This window comes from Lactuca sativa, chromosome 4, assembly GCF_002870075.4.
Source record: "Lactuca sativa cultivar Salinas chromosome 4, Lsat_Salinas_v11, whole genome shotgun sequence".
In the NCBI taxonomy this organism is placed as follows: Eukaryota; Viridiplantae; Streptophyta; class Magnoliopsida; order Asterales; family Asteraceae; genus Lactuca; species Lactuca sativa.
The window spans coordinates 47,873,956-47,897,867 of NC_056626.2; the positions used below are offsets into that span (position 1 = coordinate 47,873,956).

At 36.8% G+C, this 23,912-nt stretch overlaps 1 protein-coding gene and 1 long non-coding RNA gene across 15 annotated transcripts; one reads left to right on the forward strand and one right to left on the reverse strand.

The window, feature by feature from the left end:
• Positions 1–14,852: 14,852 nt before the first annotated feature.
• Positions 14,853–19,046, forward strand: LOC111914745 (uncharacterized). 14 transcript variants are annotated; one of them, XR_002857921.3, is made up of 6 exons: positions 14,854–15,084; positions 15,245–17,455; positions 17,531–17,667; positions 17,770–17,825; positions 17,915–18,769; positions 18,842–19,046. It is a non-coding gene; the product is annotated as an uncharacterized LOC111914745 (long non-coding RNA). The 14 variants fall into 14 exon arrangements; XR_002857918.3 differs by having other exon boundaries at positions 14,853–15,084; positions 15,245–15,664; positions 15,889–17,455; positions 17,531–18,769; XR_002857916.3 differs by having other exon boundaries at positions 17,531–17,825.
• Positions 19,047–21,635: 2,589 nt separating this feature from the next.
• Positions 21,636–23,598, reverse strand: LOC111914606 (protein trichome birefringence-like 38). The gene is made up of 5 exons (XM_023910301.3): positions 23,371–23,598; positions 22,838–23,012; positions 22,571–22,746; positions 22,321–22,479; positions 21,636–22,026 (listed from the first exon to the last, which is right to left on the reverse strand). Exons 1-5 carry the CDS (start codon positions 23,559–23,561, stop codon positions 21,738–21,740), a joined length of 990 nt encoding a protein of 329 aa, XP_023766069.3. The 5' UTR covers positions 23,562–23,598; the 3' UTR covers positions 21,636–21,737.
• Between the last annotated feature and the right edge of the window lie 314 nt (positions 23,599–23,912).

Sequence of the window (23,912 nt, forward strand, 5' to 3'; positions counted from 1 at the left end):
AGGTCATGTGATTTCCGTAGTACGGGCCCAATACTACCTTCCACACCTACCTATACCTTCCTCAAGGTCATACCTGATACCTCTAATTCACCCAACTATACTAAGAACATAACTCATACTAGCACACACACATATCCTAGACTCTTCTAGGATTTCTTAATCCTCACAGAACCAGAAACCTCAATCAACACTGCAAGTTGCCTTACTCAAGCAAATTATACATAAATAGAACCACATAGACTTTCAAATAAAGTTTCTACCCTAAGTCCACAACAAAACAAGGAACATGAAACGAGGCACAACGCATCATTCTAGGGCTATGAAATCCTAAGCATATATAACTTTGAAAGCATAAACTTAGCAAATAACAGAGTCAACATTGATTCTAAGAAATATATGGCATCGAATTTTCCGAGGCTATAAGGCATCACACAAATCAGGAAATTTTATCACATAATCCCTGAAGGTATCCTTAGCCTTATTATAGCATGCACTTCACATATCAACATACTAGTTGCAATACATAAGCGTGGTTAATTTTTAGGAAACACTTACTTGAGCTTGACCAATCGCACGCCTTGCACTCTCCTATTTACTTAAGAAAACCTTTTTCAGAAAATTTTGATTCTTTTTCTTTTGAAAAGATTATCATTTCCTTAGTTTGAGTTTTGATACACCTGAGGGTGTGCCCGGATTCCTCAAACCAAAGATTTGATACCAACTTGTAACAACCCAAGAACTGGATAAAAACTTTCATTTTCAAATAAGAGATTATAGTCATAAATTGTTTCTAAACCCATTATAGAATAAACATGTTTAATTATCAGAGTAACAATATCGGTAAGTGTGGAAAACAGTGGGGAGTGAATGTTGCGCCATCAAGTTGAGCCCTTCATTTTCATATCGAAAGTACCTGAAACCACAATACAAACTGTAAGCAAAATCTTAGTAAGTTTCCTAAATACCACATAACATACAATAACAAAATACCACAAAACATACATATGATTGCCATGGGCTACCCACATGGTCTTTTCCCTAGAATGCCATTGGCTACCCCCATGGTCTGACATCCAAGTGCCATGGGCTACCCCATTATCTTCCATACAAGTGTCATGGGCTACCATCGAGGTCTTTCGGTCAAACAAATACATATACAACTATCATTATGCATGTCAAGTAATGGGTATACATTAGTGCCTTTGACCCATTGATATAGTGAGAAGACTCACCTCGGTCAGCGGGTAACTACTGAGTGCTCAGCTATCGATTCGACAATCTCACACTGAATATACATAAATCACCCTAATTAGAATTAGGTCACAAACTCAAGGCATGGGCCAAAACCCTAAGTCCAACTCCTATAATATGCCCCATTTCACCCATCCCATAATGGGCCTAACCATATTCGACTCATTCACAATAACGGGCTCCATGGCCTAAAAGACCCAAACTAAGACACGTAAGGCCCATAATAGAAAATTAGGCCCACCTATCCTAAACAGGCCAAGGCCCATAACTAGTTAAGGCCCAAAAGTACCAAAAGTCCAGAACTTTTCCAACAGCCCACTGGGCGTATGCGCATCGTGATCATCATTATGCTTAGTGTACTTGGTCTTCAGGCAGTACACACAATTTACATCTTAGTACGCCCAACGTACTAAGTTGTTAAGCATATTTAGTCATTAAGTGATTAATCCATGCAGTCACTTTGTCAACTTACAGATCTTATTCATTTAAGGGGTCCTAGGGCATAAAGTTGGAAAGTTTTTGTCTTTGCATGCCTTATGGGAGCCCAACATCCCATTTTTTCCATTAAGACTTACTTTATAGACCTATACTCATGCATGGTGCCATAATAACCTTCAAGATAGCATTTTTATTCCTTTAACACACCAAATGGATTAAGATCTACCATTACAAGATTCTGGAGTTGCTCAAACTCACAAAATAGAATCCATGGACCAAAAATGAGCTAATGAACAAACCCTAACTCTAAATATCAAAAGGATTAACAAGGTAGGAGCTTTTTACCTCCAAAAGCCTCCTAAGATGATGTAGATGCAGGATCTTGAAGCTCAACCATGACCAAGGCTTGCACACCAATTTCTTCTTCTTGAAAACACACAAAAAAGGGCCACAAGGTCACTTTCAAGCTCAAAGATCACACTCCAAAGAAAACTAGGCTTTTAGGAATATTTAGAGGTGTGGAGGTTGATAATGGAGAAGAACTAAAGGTCATAAATGAGCTTAAATATGGCTCAGACCCGAAAACTTAGGATTTTGCTTTTTGGCCACGTATGCCCTGTGTACATCTTCATACGCCCCACGTACGTGTTTCAAGTCTGTGATCCTGCCATCTATGTATACTAAGCGTACATATATTTACGCCCAGCGTACGGAGGACCACTTTTGCAAAATAAACTATGATCCAAGGACTAAAGATAACATACCTGAATCTGAGTGTTACATATAGAGTAAATTATGGACTTAATTTGGAAAAGAATGGGGATGGAGGGACTGAAAGCGTAATAAAGGGGCTTATGTTTGGAGTTGGAGACGAGAATTAAACCCGTTCCCCTCCACCCTATTTCTACTCGGTACACATAAACCCTAACCCTAAAACTCATTCTTCAGCCGCCACCCTTATACCTCCATACCTCCAGGCGCCGCCACCTCCTAGTCGCACATGGACCGCCAAGCACCCCCATTGTTGCTCTTGTTGCCAACGAAGATGAGGGTCGCGAGCCCAGCATCGTGAATGTAGGGAGACCGGATGAATGATTCTTGTGGCCGTCGTGTCTCTCTCTATGTTAATGGCGCAACCTCCCTTCCACCCTCTTCGTTTCTTCTGCCATTTCTCCGCGTCGCCGACGACGCCATGCGGCTGTTTCGTTTTGCCGTTACTCTTCGACCACCACCTACCACCATGAGGGTGGCTGATTTGTATGTGTGTTTAGTGAGTGCTCTTGTTTCATGTATTTGTGTGTGTGTGTGTCACTACTACAATTCGTGAGGTGTGTGTGTGTTTTGGTTGGCGGAAAATCGAAAAGAATCACCATGGTAGCCAACTATGGTGGCTGCCGCCTTGCTGTCACTTTCTGTCGCCACTATCCACCATATAAGGTGGTTGTATGTGTAATATGGGGCATGTGTGTTTGTTTCTGTATGATTGTTGTTGTGGGAATTGTTGGTTGGATTTTAACCTGAAACTGCCACTACAGCCGTGTGTGGGTGGATGCCGCCACAGACCACCGCCGACCACCACTACTCCAGGTGGCGGTAGGTGGTACTCAACTTATTAAACATTAATTACATAAACATATAACTTTAGTTCGGGTGGCTCGTGTTTTGGTTGGAAACCCTAATTAGGGTTTAGAAAATCCTAATGTCAAGAAAACCCTAGTTTTGGAGTTTTGTCACGACCCGCGTTAAAACTATAATGGAACTTTAAATTATACCCACTAATACCCTGCAATTAAATTAATGCAGTAATGGAATTAATGAATTAAGTCCTTAGGGGTTTAGTGTGGAACACTAACCCTAGTTATGATTTTATGTGGAAACCGAAGAATCGGGGAGCTCTATTTTGGACAATGGTCGGGCACGTATTTGGGCTATTGATTGGATTATTATTTCACTTGAGAATGACTAAGTCAAACCTTAATCAGTCTTACCTTTAGGTGATTAAGTCCTTAATGGTTTAAGTGTTCTTACTTAACCCTAATCGTTATTTTATGTGAAATAGTCATTGTTGCAAGTGACTATGACCTATGATCGGGGATTGTCTCAAGTATCTTCTTGTAGGTGATTGGAAGCGAGTTGAAACTAGTAGATTTCTTCATTGCTACGGTGGTTACCTACGTGCATATCGAGGTGAGTTTCGCCTCACTATACCTATGGGTCGAAGGCACCAATGCCGACCCACTAGTTTTGGTTATTTGTTAGTAGAGGGATGCCTTAGGGACTATATATAGTCATGTAGGATAGACTGAGGATTCTTGATCTAATCTCTCTTACCTATTCCATGTTTGGTTGTGGTTCTAGAGTAGGATCACATATCCGGGTAACTATCTCACCTTTGAGTATATACGACCATGCATTCGTTGGATTGTTGATATTTAGTATGCTGATATGTTGTAACACCCGTGTTTCTAGGCTTGCCATTTTAGCAATGTAATAGTCTAGGTTAACCATTGTAACCCCAATTTGAAATAATAAAAATGTATTATTTGTGAATTATGTGAATTATGTGATTTATGTGTTTATTTTCTTATTTAATGAATTAAGAATAAATAAACGTCAAAATTTAAGTATTAGATAAGCCCGATATCTTTGCATAAAGATGTAGTGGTGGAAACAAGGATTCCGGAGATATAAGGAATGCCAAAATCCGAGTTATAACGAAGAAGTTATGACCTGTCGAAGTTTCGCGATGGAACTGGCACGACGCCGAGTGACGTAAAATATGAATTTAAGATAGAGCGATATTTAGCCTTAGCGATCTAAACGAAAGTCGTAGATTTCGTTAAACCGAGAGCATGCATAAAAGGAACGCCCAAATCTGACTTCGTATGAGGAAGTTATGATTTTTCTAAGTTTTGACTTGGCAGTATGCAGCCCGAATACTCGATTCGAGATCGAGCAATTTCTAGCCGAAACAATCTAAATGAGAATCGAAGATCTCGTTGTTAGTAGCGAAACGATGAAAAGATAGGCGAGAACGGACATCGGACGAAGAAGTTATGATTTAATAACGAAGTTTTCCTGTCCGAGCCTTCTAAAAATAATTAATAAAAATAAAAGTCAAAATTAGCCAACGGAGTCTAAACGAAAGTTGTAGAGTATGGTCTGACCTTCGCGTGGATATAAAGAACGTCGAAAACGGAGTTCGTATGAAGGAGATATGAATTTTTGAAGTTTTAATAAATATTTAATATTTATTTTAATTTAAACCCCGATATTATCCGAAGAGAAGCGAGGCGGTCTATCCGAAGTACGCAGCGCGTACTGCGGTACGCCCCGCGTATAGCGTAGGGCACTCGAGTTCTACGGAGTAGTGAGTCGTATGCAATGACGAAAATGGACCAGTGACGTAAGCGCTGACGATCTGCGAAGCATTACGCCCCGCGTACCCCGAAGTTACGCCCCGCGTAACCCCGAGGATCAGGCTATAAAAGGAGGTCCGAAGCAGCTTCTTTTCTTTTGCAAAATCCTCATTCTCTCTAGCCTTTTCGCCTCGATTTGCGTGCCGATTATACCCCGAAGCCCCGGTATTATTCCCGAGCCCCGAAGCGAGATCCGAAGCCCCGAGAATCCCGAAGAGCGTTATTCCCGAGCCGAAGCCCTGCCCGCGAGGAGCCGGTTTTTGTGAAGATCTTCCAGATCTGCGGAGAGACGCTACTTCTATAAGCCGTAGTGCTGTCGGATCATCTTCTGATCAAGTGAGTGTGTAGTTATTTTCTCTCCAACACAATATTATGAAGTATTTAATATAAAATACGTGCTACGTGTATATATTTTGTGGTTATATGTGTGAATGTATATTCTCTATGAAATACGTGTTATGTGTGTATGCCTCATCTGTTATGTGGAATGTGTATTGATTAAAGCATGCTATACAGGTTTTTTTTAAACAATGTATAAAATGTATATTTTTATCTACTAATATGTTGGGTAGAACATGGGTAGATAATTGGTGTGAAATAAACAGATGAGAGGCCTCGGTGTTATTGGTGATATTCTAGTCATTCAGCAGAGTATGGATGACGACCACGGACTATTCTAGACTATCCTGTGGAACACTAGCAGGCTCATTACCTGTAGGTGTTGTGAACGACGTGTTCACCGGTGTACTCTATCCCCCACATGGTTGCCTTTAGGATACTTATTGTTGAGGAAGCCCCTCTGCAGTAATGTCCGTCCCGATGAAAATCCTGAAATAAGTTCCTTATAATAGACGTTATTTTTAGGAACGTAAGGTGAGGATAACGGGAATGGGTAATCGGGTTTATTGTTGATTGATGAAATTAAATATAATTATTATGGGTTTGAAAACCCTATATGCTCACCAGGCTCCCAAGCCTGACCCACTCAGTTGATTTGTATTACAGGAAGTGGCGCAAGAGCTTAAGATGGGCGAATCATCAAGTTGTTTTTGTTTACAAGTCTGTATATGTATATATTTGTTGAACGACTTGTAATGTTATCATTTATGCTTTGTGATCTGTATCAGAACATGACATCCCGACTTTTGATTATGAAATGAAATCATATGAAATGTTTTGATAAATATCTATTTTATCATGTTTTGTTTTTGGGAACAAATTCCGCATATCTTTAAAAAAATCAAATGGATTTACTCTGAAAATGTTTTAAGAAGCATAAATGAAATCGGTCTTTTCTGGCCGAGATTTTGGGGATGTCACAGTTGGTATCAGAGCATTAGTTTAAGCGAACTAGGAATTTGTAGGATTTCTAGACTTAAACTTGGTATGCTAAGTGGAGATTGTGAGATGTGTGTCTGATAAATTTTAGACACGAGCACTAGTTTATTTTAGGAAGGTTGCCTAAAATGCTTTTATGTGCTAAATGTTATATGTTGCCATATATGATATTGTTTGTTCGGATCTACGGTTTGTTGCCAACCGGATCTGAAGGTTTATGTGTTTAGGATTCTAAGCGTATGTATACGATATTAGAACTAGCATGTAATCGTTTGGAGTAATAAGGTGAAATTATTCGGTGTGTAGATCAAAATGGTGAGAACAAGAAGCGGAGTTGGAAATGCTGATGAAAACAGGAATCAACCGCCTGTAATTCAACAAGTACCTGTTGTAGCTGATGCACCTGAGCCGATAACAATGGCTGGTGTACAAATGATGATTCAAGTGATGTTGGATCGTCAGATGGAAGAAACAAGACGCCTGCTTAGGCAGAATCGTGAAGAACCGTCAATTCAAGCAGAAGAGCCCGAGGAGAATGGAGGGCAGTCTGAAGGAGAAAACTTTAGTGGAATCATTGGTCAAGACGAACAACCAGTGGTTAGACGCAATAACCAGTATGGAGGAAATGATGGTCGTGGGTGCAAGTATAAGGATTTCATGGCATCCAAACCACCATGTCTATCCGGAAGCCCGACGCCGGTGCAAGTTATGGACTGGGTCTCCGAAATGGAGACTATGTTTGAAAGTTGCGAATGTAGCAACAGGCAGAAGACCGCTCTTGCAATCCCCCTGCTAAAATCTGGGGTGTTGAGCTGGTGGAAGCTATTAGCTGACTCTATGCCCAAGGGAGAAGCAAGCAAAATGTCTTGGGAAGACTTTGTGGAACAACTAAAAATGCAATACTGCTCCGAGCAGGACCTTCTAGAAATCAGTAATGAGTTTCAGAATTTGAAGAAAGGGAAATTGAGCGTTACTGAATACGCTACAAGTTTCACAGAAAAGATGAAGTTTATCCCATATTTGGTGCCTACAGAACTCTCTAAGGTCAACAAGTTTGCCCTTGGACTACCAGCGGACTATGGTCCAATGGTTAAGCAAGCAACCACATTGAAAGCCGCCATCTGGGCTGCTAGAAATGTTGAGACCCAGATCAGGGAAAAAGGTCTGGAAAGGTCAGAGGTTGGCGAGAAAAGGAAAATCGATGGATTTTCAGGGTCCAGCAAGAAAAGTAAATTCTCGAAGTCTAGTTCGAGAGGAAGTGGAGGAAAGGTAGAGGCGAAATGGTGCGACAAGTGCAAAAAGAAGCATCATGGGAAGTGTGGCGGGGAAACCACATGCTTCAAATGTGGAAAGCTAGGGCATTATGCCAATGACTGCACCTTCACCAAGAATGTTTGTTATGGTTGTGGTGAGGAGGGGCACATCTCAAGGGATTGTCCGAAAAAGAAGGAAGCAGCAAGACCCAACATTCCGCCAAAGCCAAAGGCGAGAGCATTCCAGATGACACTGGAAGCTGCTAAAGATGAAGCTGATGTCGCTTCAGGTACCTTTCTCGTTAACAAATTGCCTGCCCAAATTTTATTTGATTCTGGAGCCAACTACTCCTTTATATCGCATGAATTTGGTAGAAAACTAGCTTTGCCTGTTGATAGACTAGATAATGCTTTATTAATCGAAGTTGCTAGTGGCAAGTTTGTACCTGTTAGCCATCGTATGAAAAACATCTTAATTGATCTGAATGGGAATAAGTTCCACGAGGAATTATTACCTATCGAACTTAACGGTTTCGACATCGTTTTGGGAATGGATTGGCTTAGCGCCAATGATGCTGAAATTTTATGCAAGAAGAAAATAGTGAAAGTGAATCCACCTGGGAAGGAATCATTTATGGTGTACGGAGATAAACGTAGAGTAAATTCTGGGATCATTTCTCTAATGAAAGCCAGAAAATGTTTGACCAAGGGGTGTACATCATACTTAGCATTTGTGATCGACGCTAAGAAGGAAAAGAAGGTGATGCAAAATATTCCTGTTGTGTGTGATTATCCGGAAGTATTTCCCGAAGATCTTCCTGGATTACCGCCCGATCGACAAGTGGAATTTCGTATCGACTTGTTGCCCGAAACAACGCCAATTGCAAAAGCACCTTATCGATTAGCATCGACGGAGATGAAGGAGCTAATGATGCAACTTCAGGAGTTATTGGACAAGGGTTTCATTAGACCTAGTTCATCACCCTGGGGAGCTCCGGTGTTATTCGTAAAGAAGAAAGATGGAAGCATGAGGATGTGCATTGATTACCGAGAGCTGAATAAGGCAACAATAAAGAATAGATATCCGTTGCCAAGGATTGATGGCCTATTCGATCAACTACAAGGTTCCAGTTATTTTTCAAAGATCGACCTGAGGTCAGGATATCATCAGCTGAAAGTAAGCGAGCAGGATATAGAGAAGACCGCATTCAGAACGCGATATGGACACTATGAGTTCTTGGTTATGTCGTTTGGACTAACCAATGCTCCGGCAGCATTCATGGATTTGATGAACAGAGTTTGTAATCCGTTCCTTGATAAATCTGTGATAGTGTTCATAGATGACATTCTGATTTATTCAAAAAGCCAAGAGGAGCATGGCAGACACTTGCGAGAAGTTTTGGAAGTCTTGAAGAAGGAGAAGTTGTATGCGAAGTTCTCCAAATGTGATTTCTGGATTCGTGAAGTCCAATTCTTGGGTCACGTGGTCAACCAAGAAGGGATAATGGTTGATCCAGCGAAGATCGAAGCTGTGATGAAGTGGGAACAACCGAAAAGTCCCACGGAGATCCGAAGCTTTTTAGGATTAGCCGGATATTACCGAAGGTTTATCCAAGGCTTTTCTTCGATCGCTAGTCCATTAACAGCTTTGACCCACAAAGGAGCTACTTATGCATGGAATAATAAGCATAAAGAAGCATTCGAGAAGCTAAAGAAGAAACTATGCGAGGCACCGATACTTTCTCTACCCGATGGGGTTGAAGACTTCGCTGTTTATAGCGATGCGTCTGGGGTTGGATTGGGTTGTGTTTTGACCCAAAGAGAAAAGGTGATAGCATATGCGTCTCGACAGCTGAAAGAGCACGAAAAGAACTACCCGACTCATGATTTGGAGTTGGCAGCGGTAGTTTTCACACTGAAAATATGGAGGCATTACCTCTATGGCACGAAGTGCAAACTTTTCACTGATCATAAGAGTCTCCAATATCTCTTTAGTCAGAAAGAATTGAATATGAGGCAACGACGCTGGCTGGAATTGCTTAAGGACTACGACTGCGAGATACTTTACCACCCCGGTAAGGCCAATATTGTTGCTGATGCTCTCAGTCGGAAGGTCAATCTTGAAAAGAAAAGGCCAAGAGCGTTGAGAATTGAAGTTGTCTCGACTATTTTGGAAAGTATAAAGAAAGCTCAAAGCGAAGCTTCTGAGAAGAATAACCGAAAGGAGGAACGTTTGGGCAAAACGTTGGTGTTCGGCGTAAACAGTCACGGACTGAAGGTGTTCCAAGATCGGATTTGGATACCTAAGACAGGAGGAGTCAGAGATCTTCTGATGGAAGAAGCTCACAAAACCATGTACTCGATTCATCCCGGTAGCACAAAAATGTATAAGGACCTGAAACCCTATTATTGGTGGCCGACGATGAAGCTCGACATTGCGAAGTACGTGGCCGAGTGTGTGACATGTGCAAGAGTCAAGGCACAACATCAGAAACCATACGGGAGTTTAGAACCATTACCTGTGCCTATGGGTAAGTGGGAAGACATTGCTATGGATTTTGTCACTAAACTACCCAGAACAAAAAGTGGTCACGACATGATTTGGGTGGTCGTTGATCGATTCACTAAGAGTGCGCATTTCATAGCAGCCAACGAGAAATGGTCTATGGAAAAGCTTGCGAATTCTTACGTGAAGGAAATTGTGAGGCTTCACGGTGTTCCGTTAACGATTGTGTCGGATCGTGACAGTCGTTTCACCTCACGATTTTGGAAAAGTCTACAAGAGGAATTGGGTACCAAGTTGTGTTTAAGTACGGCTTACCATCCGCAGACTGATGGTCAGAGTGAAAGAACGATACAAACACTTGAGGATATGCTGAGAGCGTGTACCTTGGAATTCCTAGGTAATTGGGATGAACATTTGCCTTTGGTAGAATTTTCCTATAATAATAGTTTTCACTCGAGCATAAAGATGGCACCTTATCAAGCATTGTATGGACAGAAGTGTCGTATGCCGTCTTGTTGGCTTGAGGCTGGGGAAAAGCAGTTTATGGGACCGGAGATAGTCCATCAAACGGCTGAAAAGTTGAAAATAATTAGGGAAAGAATGTTAGCAGCTCAGGACCGTCAAAAGAGTTATGATGACAAAAAGCGAAGACCGATGACTTTTGAAGTTGGAGATTCGGTTTTACTTAAAGTCTCGCCGTGGAAGGGACTTATAAGATTTGGTAAAAGGGGAAAGTTAAGTCCAAGGTTTATTGGACCGTTTAAAGTTCTTCAGAGGATTGGGAACCAAGCTTACAAGCTCGAACTACCAGAAGAACTGAATGGAATTCATAACACTTTTCATGTGTGTTACTTGAGGAAGTTCACGGGAGAAGTTCCCGACATAATTCCACTTTCAGAGTTGAGGATCGATGAGAACAAAAGGTTGATTGAGGAACCGGAGGCAATCGTTGACCGAAAAACTAAGAAATTGCGACGTAAGATGGTTGAGTTAGTGCTTGTCCGATGGAAACACACGAATGGGCCGAATCTCACCTGGGAAACGGAGAGTGACATGATGAGTCGCTATCCGCATTTGTTTGCTGGTGTGTGATTCCGGGGACGGAATCATTCTAAGGTGGAGAGAATTGTAACGCCCGTGTTTCTAGGCTTGCCATTTTAGCAATGTAATAGTCTAGGTTAACCATTGTAACCCCAATTTGAAATAATAAAAATGTATTATTTGTGAATTATGTGAATTATGTGATTTATGTGTTTATTTTCTTATTTAATGAATTAAGAATAAATAAACGTCAAAATTTAAGTATTAGATAAGCCCGATATCTTTGCATAAAGATGTAGTGGTGGAAACAAGGATTCCGGAGATATAAGGAATGCCAAAATCCGAGTTATAACGAAGAAGTTATGACCTGTCGAAGTTTCGCGATGGAACTGGCACGACGCCGAGTGACGTAAAATATGAATTTAAGATAGAGCGATATTTAGCCTTAGCGATCTAAACGAAAGTCGTAGATTTCGTTAAACCGAGAGCATGCATAAAAGGAACGCCCAAATCTGACTTCGTATGAGGAAGTTATGATTTTTCTAAGTTTTGACTTGGCAGTATGCAGCCCGAATACTCGATTCGAGATCGAGCAATTTCTAGCCGAAACAATCTAAATGAGAATCGAAGATCTCGTTGTTAGTAGCGAAACGATGAAAAGATAGGCGAGAACGGACATCGGACGAAGAAGTTATGATTTAATAACGAAGTTTTCCTGTCCGAGCCTTCTAAAAATAATTAATAAAAATAAAAGTCAAAATTAGCCAACGGAGTCTAAACGAAAGTTGTAGAGTATGGTCTGACCTTCGCGTGGATATAAAGAACGTCGAAAACGGAGTTCGTATGAAGGAGATATGAATTTTTGAAGTTTTAATAAATATTTAATATTTATTTTAATTTAAACCCCGATATTATCCGAAGAGAAGCGAGGCGGTCTATCCGAAGTACGCAGCGCGTACTGCGGTACGCCCCGCGTATAGCGTAGGGCACTCGAGTTCTACGGAGTAGTGAGTCGTATGCAATGACGAAAATGGACCAGTGACGTAAGCGCTGACGATCTGCGAAGCATTACGCCCCGCGTACCCCGAAGTTACGCCCCGCGTAACCCCGAGGATCAGGCTATAAAAGGAGGTCCGAAGCAGCTTCTTTTCTTTTGCAAAATCCTCATTCTCTCTAGCCTTTTCGCCTCGATTTGCGTGCCGATTATACCCCGAAGCCCCGGTATTATTCCCGAGCCCCGAAGCGAGATCCGAAGCCCCGAGAATCCCGAAGAGCGTTATTCCCGAGCCGAAGCCCTGCCCGCGAGGAGCCGGTTTTTGTGAAGATCTTCCAGATCTGCGGAGAGACGCTACTTCTATAAGCCGTAGTGCTGTCGGATCATCTTCTGATCAAGTGAGTGTGTAGTTATTTTCTCTCCAACACAATATTATGAAGTATTTAATATAAAATACGTGCTACGTGTATATATTTTGTGGTTATATGTGTGAATGTATATTCTCTATGAAATACGTGTTATGTGTGTATGCCTCATCTGTTATGTGGAATGTGTATTGATTAAAGCATGCTATACAGGTTTTTTTTAAACAATGTATAAAATGTATATTTTTATCTACTAATATATTGGGTAGAACATGGGTAGATAATTGGTGTGAAATAAACAGATGAGAGACCTCGGTGTTATTGGTGATATTCTAGTCATTCAGCAGAGTATGGATGATGACCACGGACTATTCTAGACTGTCCTGTGGAACACTAGCAGGCTCATTACCTGTAGGTGTTGTGAACGACGTGTTCACCGGTGTACTCTATCCCCCACATGGTTGCCTTTAGGATACTTATTGTTGAGGAAGCCCCTCTGCAGTAATGTCCGTCCCGATGAAAATCCTGAAATAAGTTCCTTATAATAGACGTTATTTTTAGGAACGTAAGGTGAGGATAACGGGAATGGGTAATCGGGTTTATTGTTGATTGATGAAATTAAATATAATTATTGTGGGTTTGAAAACCCTATATGCTCACCAGGCTCCCAAGCCTGACCCACTCAGTTGATTTGTATTACAGGAAGTGGCGCAAGAGCTTAAGATGGGCGAATCATCAAGTTGTTTTTGTTTACAAGTCTGTATATGTATATATTTGTTGAACGACTTGTAATGTTATCATTTATGCTTTGTGATCTGTATCAGAACATGACATCCCGACTTTTGATTATGAAATGAAATCATATGAAATGTTTTGATAAATATCTATTTTATCATGTTTTGTTTTTGGGAACAAATTCCGCATATCTTTAAAAAAATCAAATGGATTTACTCTGAAAATGTTTTAAGAAGCATAAATGAAATCGGTCTTTTCTGGCCGAGATTTTGGGGATGTCACATATGTTGTAGTAATCTGTTAGATTCGTGTTCTGGTATCGAGTATGCTGCTATGATGTAGTGATCTGTTAGATTTGTTTTCTGGTATCTAGTATGTTATTGTGCTGTAGCGATTTGTTAGATTTGTCACATGGTATTGAGTATGTTGCTTTGTTGTAATAATCTGTAGAAATGGATGTTATCCGTGCTTGCTAGTCTAGGCTCTCTTGCTCCAAGCTCTCTTACATATTCCTTGTTAGTTGTGGCTCTAAAATAGGATCACCTATTCGGGTGGCTATCTCACCTTTGGTTACGTATGGTTACGCATTCTATGGACTTACTTTCTTATTTTAAAATTTCTAAATTAAAGTTCATTAGTTTATTTTGTTTATGTATTTAAATTTAAAAGATTTAAAAAAATCAATTTTAATAATTCATTATTTTTCTTATTTTCTTATAAATCTAAAGTTCTTAAATATTTAGACATTTTATATTTATTTTTTTAATTAACCCATATAATACATGGGTCTTACACCTTTTATATATATATATATATATATATATATATATATATATATATATATATATACACACACACACACACACTACCTTATAATAGATATCTAACTATTTCCATAAATAGATTCAATATAATAATAATATTTTTTAAGACGTCCAAACCATTAAGCTGATAGTACAAGTAATCCTTAATAAAATAATATTAAATTTTAAACTTAACCCTTTTATATAAAATCATACAAAAAATTATACAATAAGTAAAGTTATTTTCAATTTGACCTGGCTTCTCGGCATTATCTTCATTTAAACCTAGAGACTTATTCAACTTGGAAAGTAACCAAAAAATCGCTTTGAAAGAATAAAATTCTCCATCAATCTCTCTAAATCCTCCCACTCTACAAACCGGCCACTGCTGTTTCTTTTCCCTTTCTCGGTGACTCATCCCAACCTCTTCGCTTTGTGTGTGCTGGAAACCAAGAATTGTTTGAATATCAAGAAGGATGGTGCTAAGAAGAGCGAAATATCTAACTATTTCCATAAATAGATTCAATATAATAATAATATTTTTTAAGACGTCCAAACCATTAAGCTGATAGTACAAGTAATCATTAATAAAATAATATTAAATTTTAAACTTAACCCTTTTATATAAAATCATACAAAAAATTATACAATAAGTACAACTAGTTATTTTCAATTTGACCCGGCTTCTTGACCTAGAGACTTATTCACTTGGAAGTAACCAAAAAATCGCTTTGAAAGAATAAAATTCTCCATCAATCTCTCTAAATCCTCCCACTCTACAAACCGGCCACTGCTATTTCTTTTCCCTTTCTCGGTGACTCATCCCAACCTCTTCGCTTTGTGTGTGCTGGAAACCAAGAATTGTTTGAATATCAAGAAGGATGGTGCTAAGAAGAGCGAAATAAGCTTCAAAAGGGTGAAATCAACCATAGAACCTTAATGTATTGACTTCAAAATCAAATTCAGATGCATGTATTTGCTATTGTTCATGATTTTTAGATAATTTTCTTTCAAACTTCGCACCACCACCATCACGCCCTAAAATCACTCTTTGTCTAGATTTCAATCCCTAAAACTCACCTCGATCTTGATATTTTGCAGCTAGGAGACAGCCTAGGATTTCTCTCTACACCCAACCATCTGTTATTGGCCGCCACTAAGCTCCCTAGAATCGATTTTCTCTATGGCGTCCGCCTTTTCAATCTCCCGACCTAGAACATGCCAAATAAAGCTAAAATGGTTTTTCTTTTGCTATTAGGTGTGCAGGTTGAGGTCTCGCTGGTTATCCATCTACGATCTCTTACGGGTTGTAGTTCTTGTGGGGAACTCATTGACTGGGCAAACCAAATGGATTTGACCTATATTCTCTTTGATTCCAGATAAAGTTTTTTTTACCTAGCTTCTCTTTTATTTCAAACCCAAAATGGAATTTTTGTGCAAGATCACATCTGATACTGTTTGGTTTGATGTGCAGGTTTTGTTCCAAATGTACGCACGCACAAAAAACACACCATTCACCATGTCAGTTTTCCTTCCTCTAAAAGAACCATTTAGAAATGTGATCTCTGGTTCAGGAACTGAATCTTATGTTTTTTTGGAGGCTCCTCATCTTGTCGATGATTACTACTTGAATTTGTTGGATTGGGGAAGTGGCAATAGCTCTAGGGAGCATAATGTATCTTTGGGATGATATTGATGGTAATACCTCAAAACTCATGTCACAAGTTTCAAATGGGTATTTGTAGGCTTAAACTCGAACCTATGATATGGAGATACGAATGATGGAGATGGAATGTTACTGCATATTTTGTTGGTCTGTTGGACCTCTGACCCACGAAACAACAACGGCTTGATTGGGATGTTGGCCTCAAGCGACTAAGGTAACGTATATGGTTCCTCTTCTATTAATTTGTCTACATTTTTTTGCTTTAATTTGTTTCAGTAGATCCAACCGTAAGTGATGTCAACGTGGTTTGCTTTATTTTGATTTTGTTGTGATAATGTTGATGTGTATGATTTTCTACCATTAGGATATTCTGTTTCTTAACCTGCCATAGTTGTGCCTTTACATGGTATTCAAAAACTAACACTTTGATGCCCATCTCTTCTAGTCGGAGATGAATCTCAGCAAAGAACGATTACCCTGACTATTCGGTAAGATTTATTTGTATTTACTTATAATTTGATTTTTTAGAAGGGTGGTTTTTTAGGGTTATCACTGAACGATGGTGGCTAAAAGAGGTTAAAATCAGAAATTATGTGTTAAAAGGTAATAGCCTGCTCTTTGTTCTTTGTTCTGGAGATTTTAATTCCTTTTTATTTTGATTCTTCATTTGTTTTATTATTTGATTTCATCTGTGGCATTTGCTACAAAGAAAATCACCCATTTTTTCTTGAGTTTGTCGTTATATCAGTAGTCGGTTGTGTTTTAGGTTAGTATTTGAATCAGTATCCCTTGCTTTTAGGAATTGAATCGTATCCTCTTTTTTCAACAATTGAATGGCACTATCAGCAATTGAATTAGTCAACAGAAGATACACTTTATATAAATTGCATCTCTTCTGTCAGCCGATTAAAACCCTAAAATGTTGAACTCTCTCAATCGGCGACCAATGCCTACCCGTAGAAGATGTAGATGACGACCAGGCAAATATTTATAGATTACACCTGCCTTCACTCATATCTCGCCCATACACCTCTTGGGGCAACTGATTGCACAACAAGAGATATACAATCGAGTTGCTTCAGGTCAAACACGATCCAACGCCACAGTCAATCAGCCATCTCTCTCACAACCACCGTTTCCCGTCACTGCCAAGACCTATGCATGTTTGATAACATGAAATCTACCTAAAAGAATCCACCTTGATCTCTTTATCGCCTAATCGGTTGTTTTTTCAATTAAACATATGTTATGCTGCTTTTTAGTTATAAGATAATTGTTTGTGTTATTATTTTTGTCGTTGTGATGAAAATTTTGGAGCTATGGAGAAATCGGAGGGATGATTTATAGATTCCAGTGAGTCTGATGTGTGTTTTAAAGCAAAGTAGGTTCACGAGTTCTGATTTCTTTTTCTTTTTTTGTTGCAGGTTACTAGGTAAAAGTTTAGTATTTTTTTAATGTTATTAGCAAAGCCCCTTTTGGTGTCGTATCACCTCGACCATTCCCGTCGTCTTCCTACTTGCTATATTGTTTGTTCCTGTTAGGGCGGAACAGGAAACGAGTAAGTAAAGAACTATCGAGAGAGCGAGAGATCGAGGCTAAGGGGAGGAGGCGTAAAAGCAACGAGAGAGTTTTGGTGCTTGATTTAGGTTTGTTAAGAAGCATCTATGATTTCTTCACTTACTCTAAATTATTCATCCCATATCTAAATTCTCTATCTATAGGTCCATCTCCTGTTTACAAGTCCGAGTGTCCGAAATCAGGGTAGATGTCTATGTAGTATGCAAAGCAGGTGTTAAATGTCAGCACATATCTAATTCCAAGTTGAAGTTTTCGAAAATGAGCAGGTTTCTGATTCCAAGTAGGTATTGTAAAACATTTCGATTCAAATTAAGGTTATTCTGTAAACATTCGCTGATTTTGCTATTTTTAACCATTTTGTTGTTTGATTTTTCAATCCCAGTACGGTTTAGAGACCTAAAAATTCACTCCCTCTTCTACATTTTCAGTTACAGGCGAGTATGACCTCCTTTTCTAGGTTTTATTTAGATTTTTAAGCGACCATCCTTCGTTATGTTCTTTATTACATAAATGTTTTAATTTTGAAGGGTTTAGTTGCATAGAGAAATAGAACAGGAGTATTGATGTTCGAAGCACATGGTTATCTTTGCTTATAATGTTGTCAAGCTAGGAAATAGTAGCTAAAAATGAGATTTATGGTCGAGTCTTTAAAGGTCATCCTTCAATCTGGGTCAAAGTGAAACATATCATAGTTGTGAATGGAAAGCTGTTGATGGGCAAAATTGGCAGAAACAAGTATGGAAGCGGGCTTTTGACATACATTTTTCTTAATTTTCTCGTGTTTTGTGCTTGGATTTAACCCTCTTTCAGTCTTTCTTGTGTTTGGTTATTATTGTCAAGAAAATATACATGGACTTGAAGGTGTACTCTGGATACTATTTTTGCTACTGATGAAAGTGTATTTTTGACATACATTTTTTCTAATATGCCTATGTTTTGTTCATACATATAGTTGAATATCACAAATCAGTTATTTGATGTTTCATCCCTTTGGAAGTGAAATATCAATATTTGTTAAGTTGTATGATTATTGTTGTAGTTTTCTTATTTCCATCGTTAATGTTTAATACACTTGAAATCTTGAATCTTGATAGGCTACATGTGAGAATCTGACTAGAAAGTGAAGAATTATGATGATCCGAGGGTTCTTCTATTGAATTCTTGAAGTATGTACATTTCTTACACTTACACACACTAAAACTGGAGCTTTTACTTCATCACAGGCTGCTTTCTATCACCTTTTTGTTTTGATTACCTTTTTTATATTTAGTTGTTAGGGGTTTATTTATTGTTCAAATGCAAATAACAAAAAACTATTAAGTTGTTTTTTTTTATTCCGGTTGAAGTATTGGTGCCTCACGAAAGCAAATTGTTATTTACAGGTAAGTTTTTTTTTTTTTTTTTTTTTTTTTTTTTTAATTCCGGTTAAAGTATTGAAATTTGCTCATATGCAGGTAAGTACATGGAGGGACGGAGGATTGAGACAGTTTGCTTCTATTTGATAATCATTCAGTTTATTCCCATATATGGTTCATTCTTGAATAATATTCTTGGTTTTATTGGATCCATATCTTAATTATGCAGTATAGTTAATGTTGCATTGCATAAGCTCTGTTATGATTGATTCTTAATAATTGGGTGAAGTTGTTATGATTAGAATTATCTTATCACTTATGATGCAAAAAAATTGTTTTTAATAAATTATTTCGATTTTGTATGATGAAAATTTATGTAATACAGTAGTTAATTAAATTGTTGACACTTAACCTATTATGATCGTATTTGAATGGTAAAGAATTAAATTTGCATTAGTTACTTAACCGAGGCTATAATCTTTACACTAAAACTAATACATAATTTTTTTTAATTATTTTTTGGCAATCTTGGATACATACAATTAAAACTATTTAAACTCTCTTTTCAGATGAGAAAGCCGTTTTGATTAAGACACCAATTGTTTTCATAATGGCTTTTTTTTGAAAGAAACCAATAAAATGATGAAATTGTGCAGAAATTAATATGATGGAGTTAAAATGAAGAATGAAGGAAATAAATAGTAACAAAAATAAAAATAGAACGGAGAGAATATGTATATTTAATGATGAAGATTGAAACAAAAAACAAAGTGAGAAAACGTAGAATTCTCAAATTGTCGCTCTTGATTTAAGTACGATGTTGTATGTGTGGATGTATATGATTGGGTGTGTGTGGTTGTATCTGTCTGAGTAGACATGTACGAATGTGTGTTAATTAAGTTTATATGTGTGGATGTATATGGTTGGGTGTGTGTGGTTGTATCTGTCTGAGTAGACATGTACGAATGTGTGTTAATTAAGTTTATACGTATGTGTTTACTAATTTTCTTTTCCCTTTTCTAATTATATCTTTAGATATGCATGTTTTTGTGTCCAAAGTATATGAGTGGTCATTTTTTATTGAGTTATTCTCTTCCTTTTTTTTTTATCTTTGATGTTATTTGCATGCGTTTTAAAGTATGTATGATTTTTCTCCAATTAGATTTGATCCAAATAATAAACATGAAACCTTAATATATGAAATATGGACTAAAATTGAAATAAAAAACAATCATTTTTTAACCTAAACAATACAAAAGGACATACCACACACAAGAGAATTTGCAATTACTATTAGAATAGAAATAAATAATAAATTGAGAATTAATTAAAGTAAAAATTAAATAAATATATGAGTTATCAGTATTACATTATGTTTTCTATGCAAATTAAATGTAGTTTGAACCCTATATAAGAATACAAAGTTGTTCTATGTGCATCATGTCCCAGTAGAGATGAATCTATAAATGATATTTGATACATTGTGTGTTTTATTTTAAGATGACATGCTTCTAAATATAAATTAAACTTTGAAACAAAACTAATCGTCGAAAAAAAACTATTTAACGAAAGAAACTAATTATCAAATGAACCTATTCGCCGCCGCCGCTTTGCGCGGGTAAACGGCTAGTATATATATATATATATATATATATATATATATATATATATATATATATATATATATATATATATATATATATATATATATATATATATATATATATATATATATATATATATATATATAAAAGACTATTTTAAAATATTTACACATATTCTAAAGTCCCGATTTTTTTTGTTTATTTTATTATTATAAAGTTTAGAAAAAACATAAATAAATATGATTTTTTATAATTTATAATTTATTTTTTCGTATTTTTATTTTTTTACACCCAAAAAATAAAAGCTTGCTACATTTTAACCCAACGCATTTTTTGAATTTTTTTACTAAAATTAAAAACTCTACTCTTTTTTTGAAATTATTTGCAAGGATTCTAGAAAAAACATTTTGTTCAACTAAACGGGCCATAAGGGTACGTTTTGGCTGTGAAAAAAGTTCATTTGTTTTCCATAAATTCTTTGTTGGAATAATGAAATTTTTTAAAATGTGTTTTGTTTAATATTTTTGCTATCCATTACACCCCCACTAAACCCCATCCTTATTTATTAAAACTGTTTTATTTTATGTTAAAATATGTTAAATATTGTATTGTTTGAAATAACAAAATTTAAAAATAAAAGCTGTTATAAATTACTCGTCCAAACACGATTTGATAATTTTTTAAAAAGAAAAGTAACAACTAAATCAGTTTTAATCAATTGCATTTTATAAAATTTCTAAAGAAAATTAAGAATAAAAAATTCACTCCTTTTTTGAAAACCTTTCCAAGAAAATTGAAAATAATTTTCACAACCACATACACTCTAATGTATTATTTATAGACGAATGGAAGTGACATGGACTGAAAACTAGCCTCTAAAGATAACCATTTTACATGGCACCCCCAATATTTTGGTTGCAAGAATAGCCCAACAGGTTACATGTTTTTTTTTTTTAAAGATTTTTTTTTTTACAAAATGCACTTCTTCTTTCTCTTTTCAAAAGACTACCAATAAAAAGTTTTGTTCATTAGTTCTCAATTTTTACAAAATTTTGTTCATGTTGATTTTGATCTTCATCTTCGTATTAAAACTCAAGATTATAGAACCTATTATTTTCCAACTAACTTTCCGCCGTGTTCCAAATTTTTTCTTGACCCATCATTATACAAAGCCCAAGGCGCTCACAAGTCACAATACAACTTCAATTCTTCAACGCCACAATTATTAACTTACTGCATAAAGTAGACGCAAGCGGAGGGTGTTACGTTTTGAAGTAATCATAGAAATTTTTAATCAAATAATTGATGTATATATTAATTTTTTGACCAATAAATAAAACCATATTAAATTTTGAGATACATTAATCATCAATATGTATGGGTCATAAACTTTAACCAAGAGCAGCAGATAGAAGCTGGTTCCATGTGTCTGGAACCCCAGCAACACACCAATGAGTACAATCCATTCCTCTGAAGGCATTGAAACTACTTGGATGTCCATCTTTTCTCAATTGTGATAATCTTGTTATGTTGAGCAATGACACCGGTTTTTTAACACCACTCAAAACTTGCTCCACCACCATCTCTGCCTTTGGCCACCCTCCATTGTACGTTGATCCGTTTATCGGAAGCGTTTCTTTCCCACAATTCGTCACCCCCGGCTCATTCCAATCGGCCCCACTAAACAAATTTCATTTTAGACAATCAATATCTCATTGAATAAACACAAGAATATGAAATACTGTAATCAACCATACTTTGTTTGTTACTCGTGACAAGATAAAACAGACTGTTTTGTATAGGACTGTGATTGAAACCGAGATAGATGTAAATGAGATAGAAATTGCAATTTTTTATCCCATCAAGAAAAATACTCTGCTACATGGCATGTCTATACAGTCCAGTCCAGTCCAGTCCAGTCTGGTATAACATATATAACAAAATGCTATCAAAGGGTCAAGAATGTTAAGTTACTTGTAATGAGATGGTGAGACTCCTTGGAAAAACACTCTGGTTTTCACTGTGTCTACATCGGAATCGATCCAATTTGCCCAAGTCGTTAAAGCCTCTCGAAAAGCAACCATCCGATCCATGTCCTTAAGTATCTTCCTACCTGTTTCAATATAATCCCATCTGCATCAAACCATAAAAATGTCAAATTATTTAACTAATGTCATTAAAGTCGCTTAAACAAAAATAACTAAAATTTATATTTTATACGCACGGTTGTTTTTCTCCTCGACGATACCACCAAAGCCAAGTATTGAAGATCAAAACGTCGTTCTCCTTCCAAACATCTCCATCTGTAATGGAGTCTAATTTCAAAACCCGGCCGATTTTCTCTTGCGTTATGTCTACCAAGTAATGAGACAAGAACATTGAAATTGAAACTCCATAATCCTACAAATGGACAAATATTTTATATATTAACTTTTTTTATTAATATATTTACAAATTAATCTTGTATTACAATTAATTATTAAGTAATAACCTCATAGGTGACAGTTGTAGTTGAGTTAATGGTTTCTTCATGGATGTTGGACTCTGAAGGCAACGCAGCATGAAGAAGGCAAACCATTGATTGCCATTGATTTAAGCTTACTGAATCACCAACATACATGATCTTTTTTCCTCTCATTTTTCTCAAGAATTCTTCCGCATCGAATCTGAGGTGTTAAAATAAAATTATTTCAGTTTTGATTCTTAGCAAAAATTCATTGAACCAAACACCACCTAACATTCTTGAAGTGTGACGAAGAAACGAAGTTTTTTATTACAACACATGAATCAAGAGACCTTCATAAAGAGACGTCTAAGAAAAGTTAAGATAACTGGAATCAATATTCAAATTAGACAAACATACATATAATTCCAAAGGATGAGTACGGAGATCTAGCGTACTTGCATTACAAATATTGTTGACTTTTAAAGAGTCAAACATAGTTATTGATTGGAATGTTTGATTAAAATTTGTTATAGATTATAAGTGTATATACATGGAGATCAAGAGGGGGAATGGGGTACCTGGGTAAGAGACAATGGGTGGGCTGCCATCTGAATTTAAGGTAGGTAAGGTCGGGGCGACCGTATTTGATGCAGTCGTATTCCTTTCGAATGTGCGGACATTTTGTTGAATCATACATAGGATACGAAGCATCGTATACCCAACTTCCTTCGTACAAATCGCACTTATAACTATATACTGTTGCTGACATCACTCCAAACAAAGTAACCACCCAATACAAACTTCTCTCATCCATCATCATTCCCACGTCCACACCTACAAAATAAACAAAATATATATATATATATATATATATATATATATATATATATATATATATATATATATATATATATATATATATATATATATATATATATATATATTAATTTTTTTCTATATGTGAGTTTATAAGTTTTTCTATTTTATTAGATTCAATATAATATTTTAATATAATAATTGCAATAAATTTAATAATAAATAGATATCAATTTTATTAATAAACTTACCTTTTAATTTCAAAATTTTCAATTTAAAGCTCATTAGTTTCTTTTGTATATTT

Coding starts and splice junctions, on each gene's coding strand:
- LOC111914606 (XM_023910301.3), bottom strand. CDS start 23,561: ATGTCAGCAACAGTATATAGTTATAAGTGCGATTTGTACGAAGGAAGT. Junction 23,013..23,370: donor ACCCATTGTCTCTTACCCAG/GTACCCCATTCC, acceptor TTAACACCTCAG/ATTCGATGCGGAAGAATTCT. Junction 22,027..22,320: donor GTCTCACCATCTCATTACAA/GTAACTTAACAT, acceptor AAATTTGTTTAG/TGGGGCCGATTGGAATGAGC.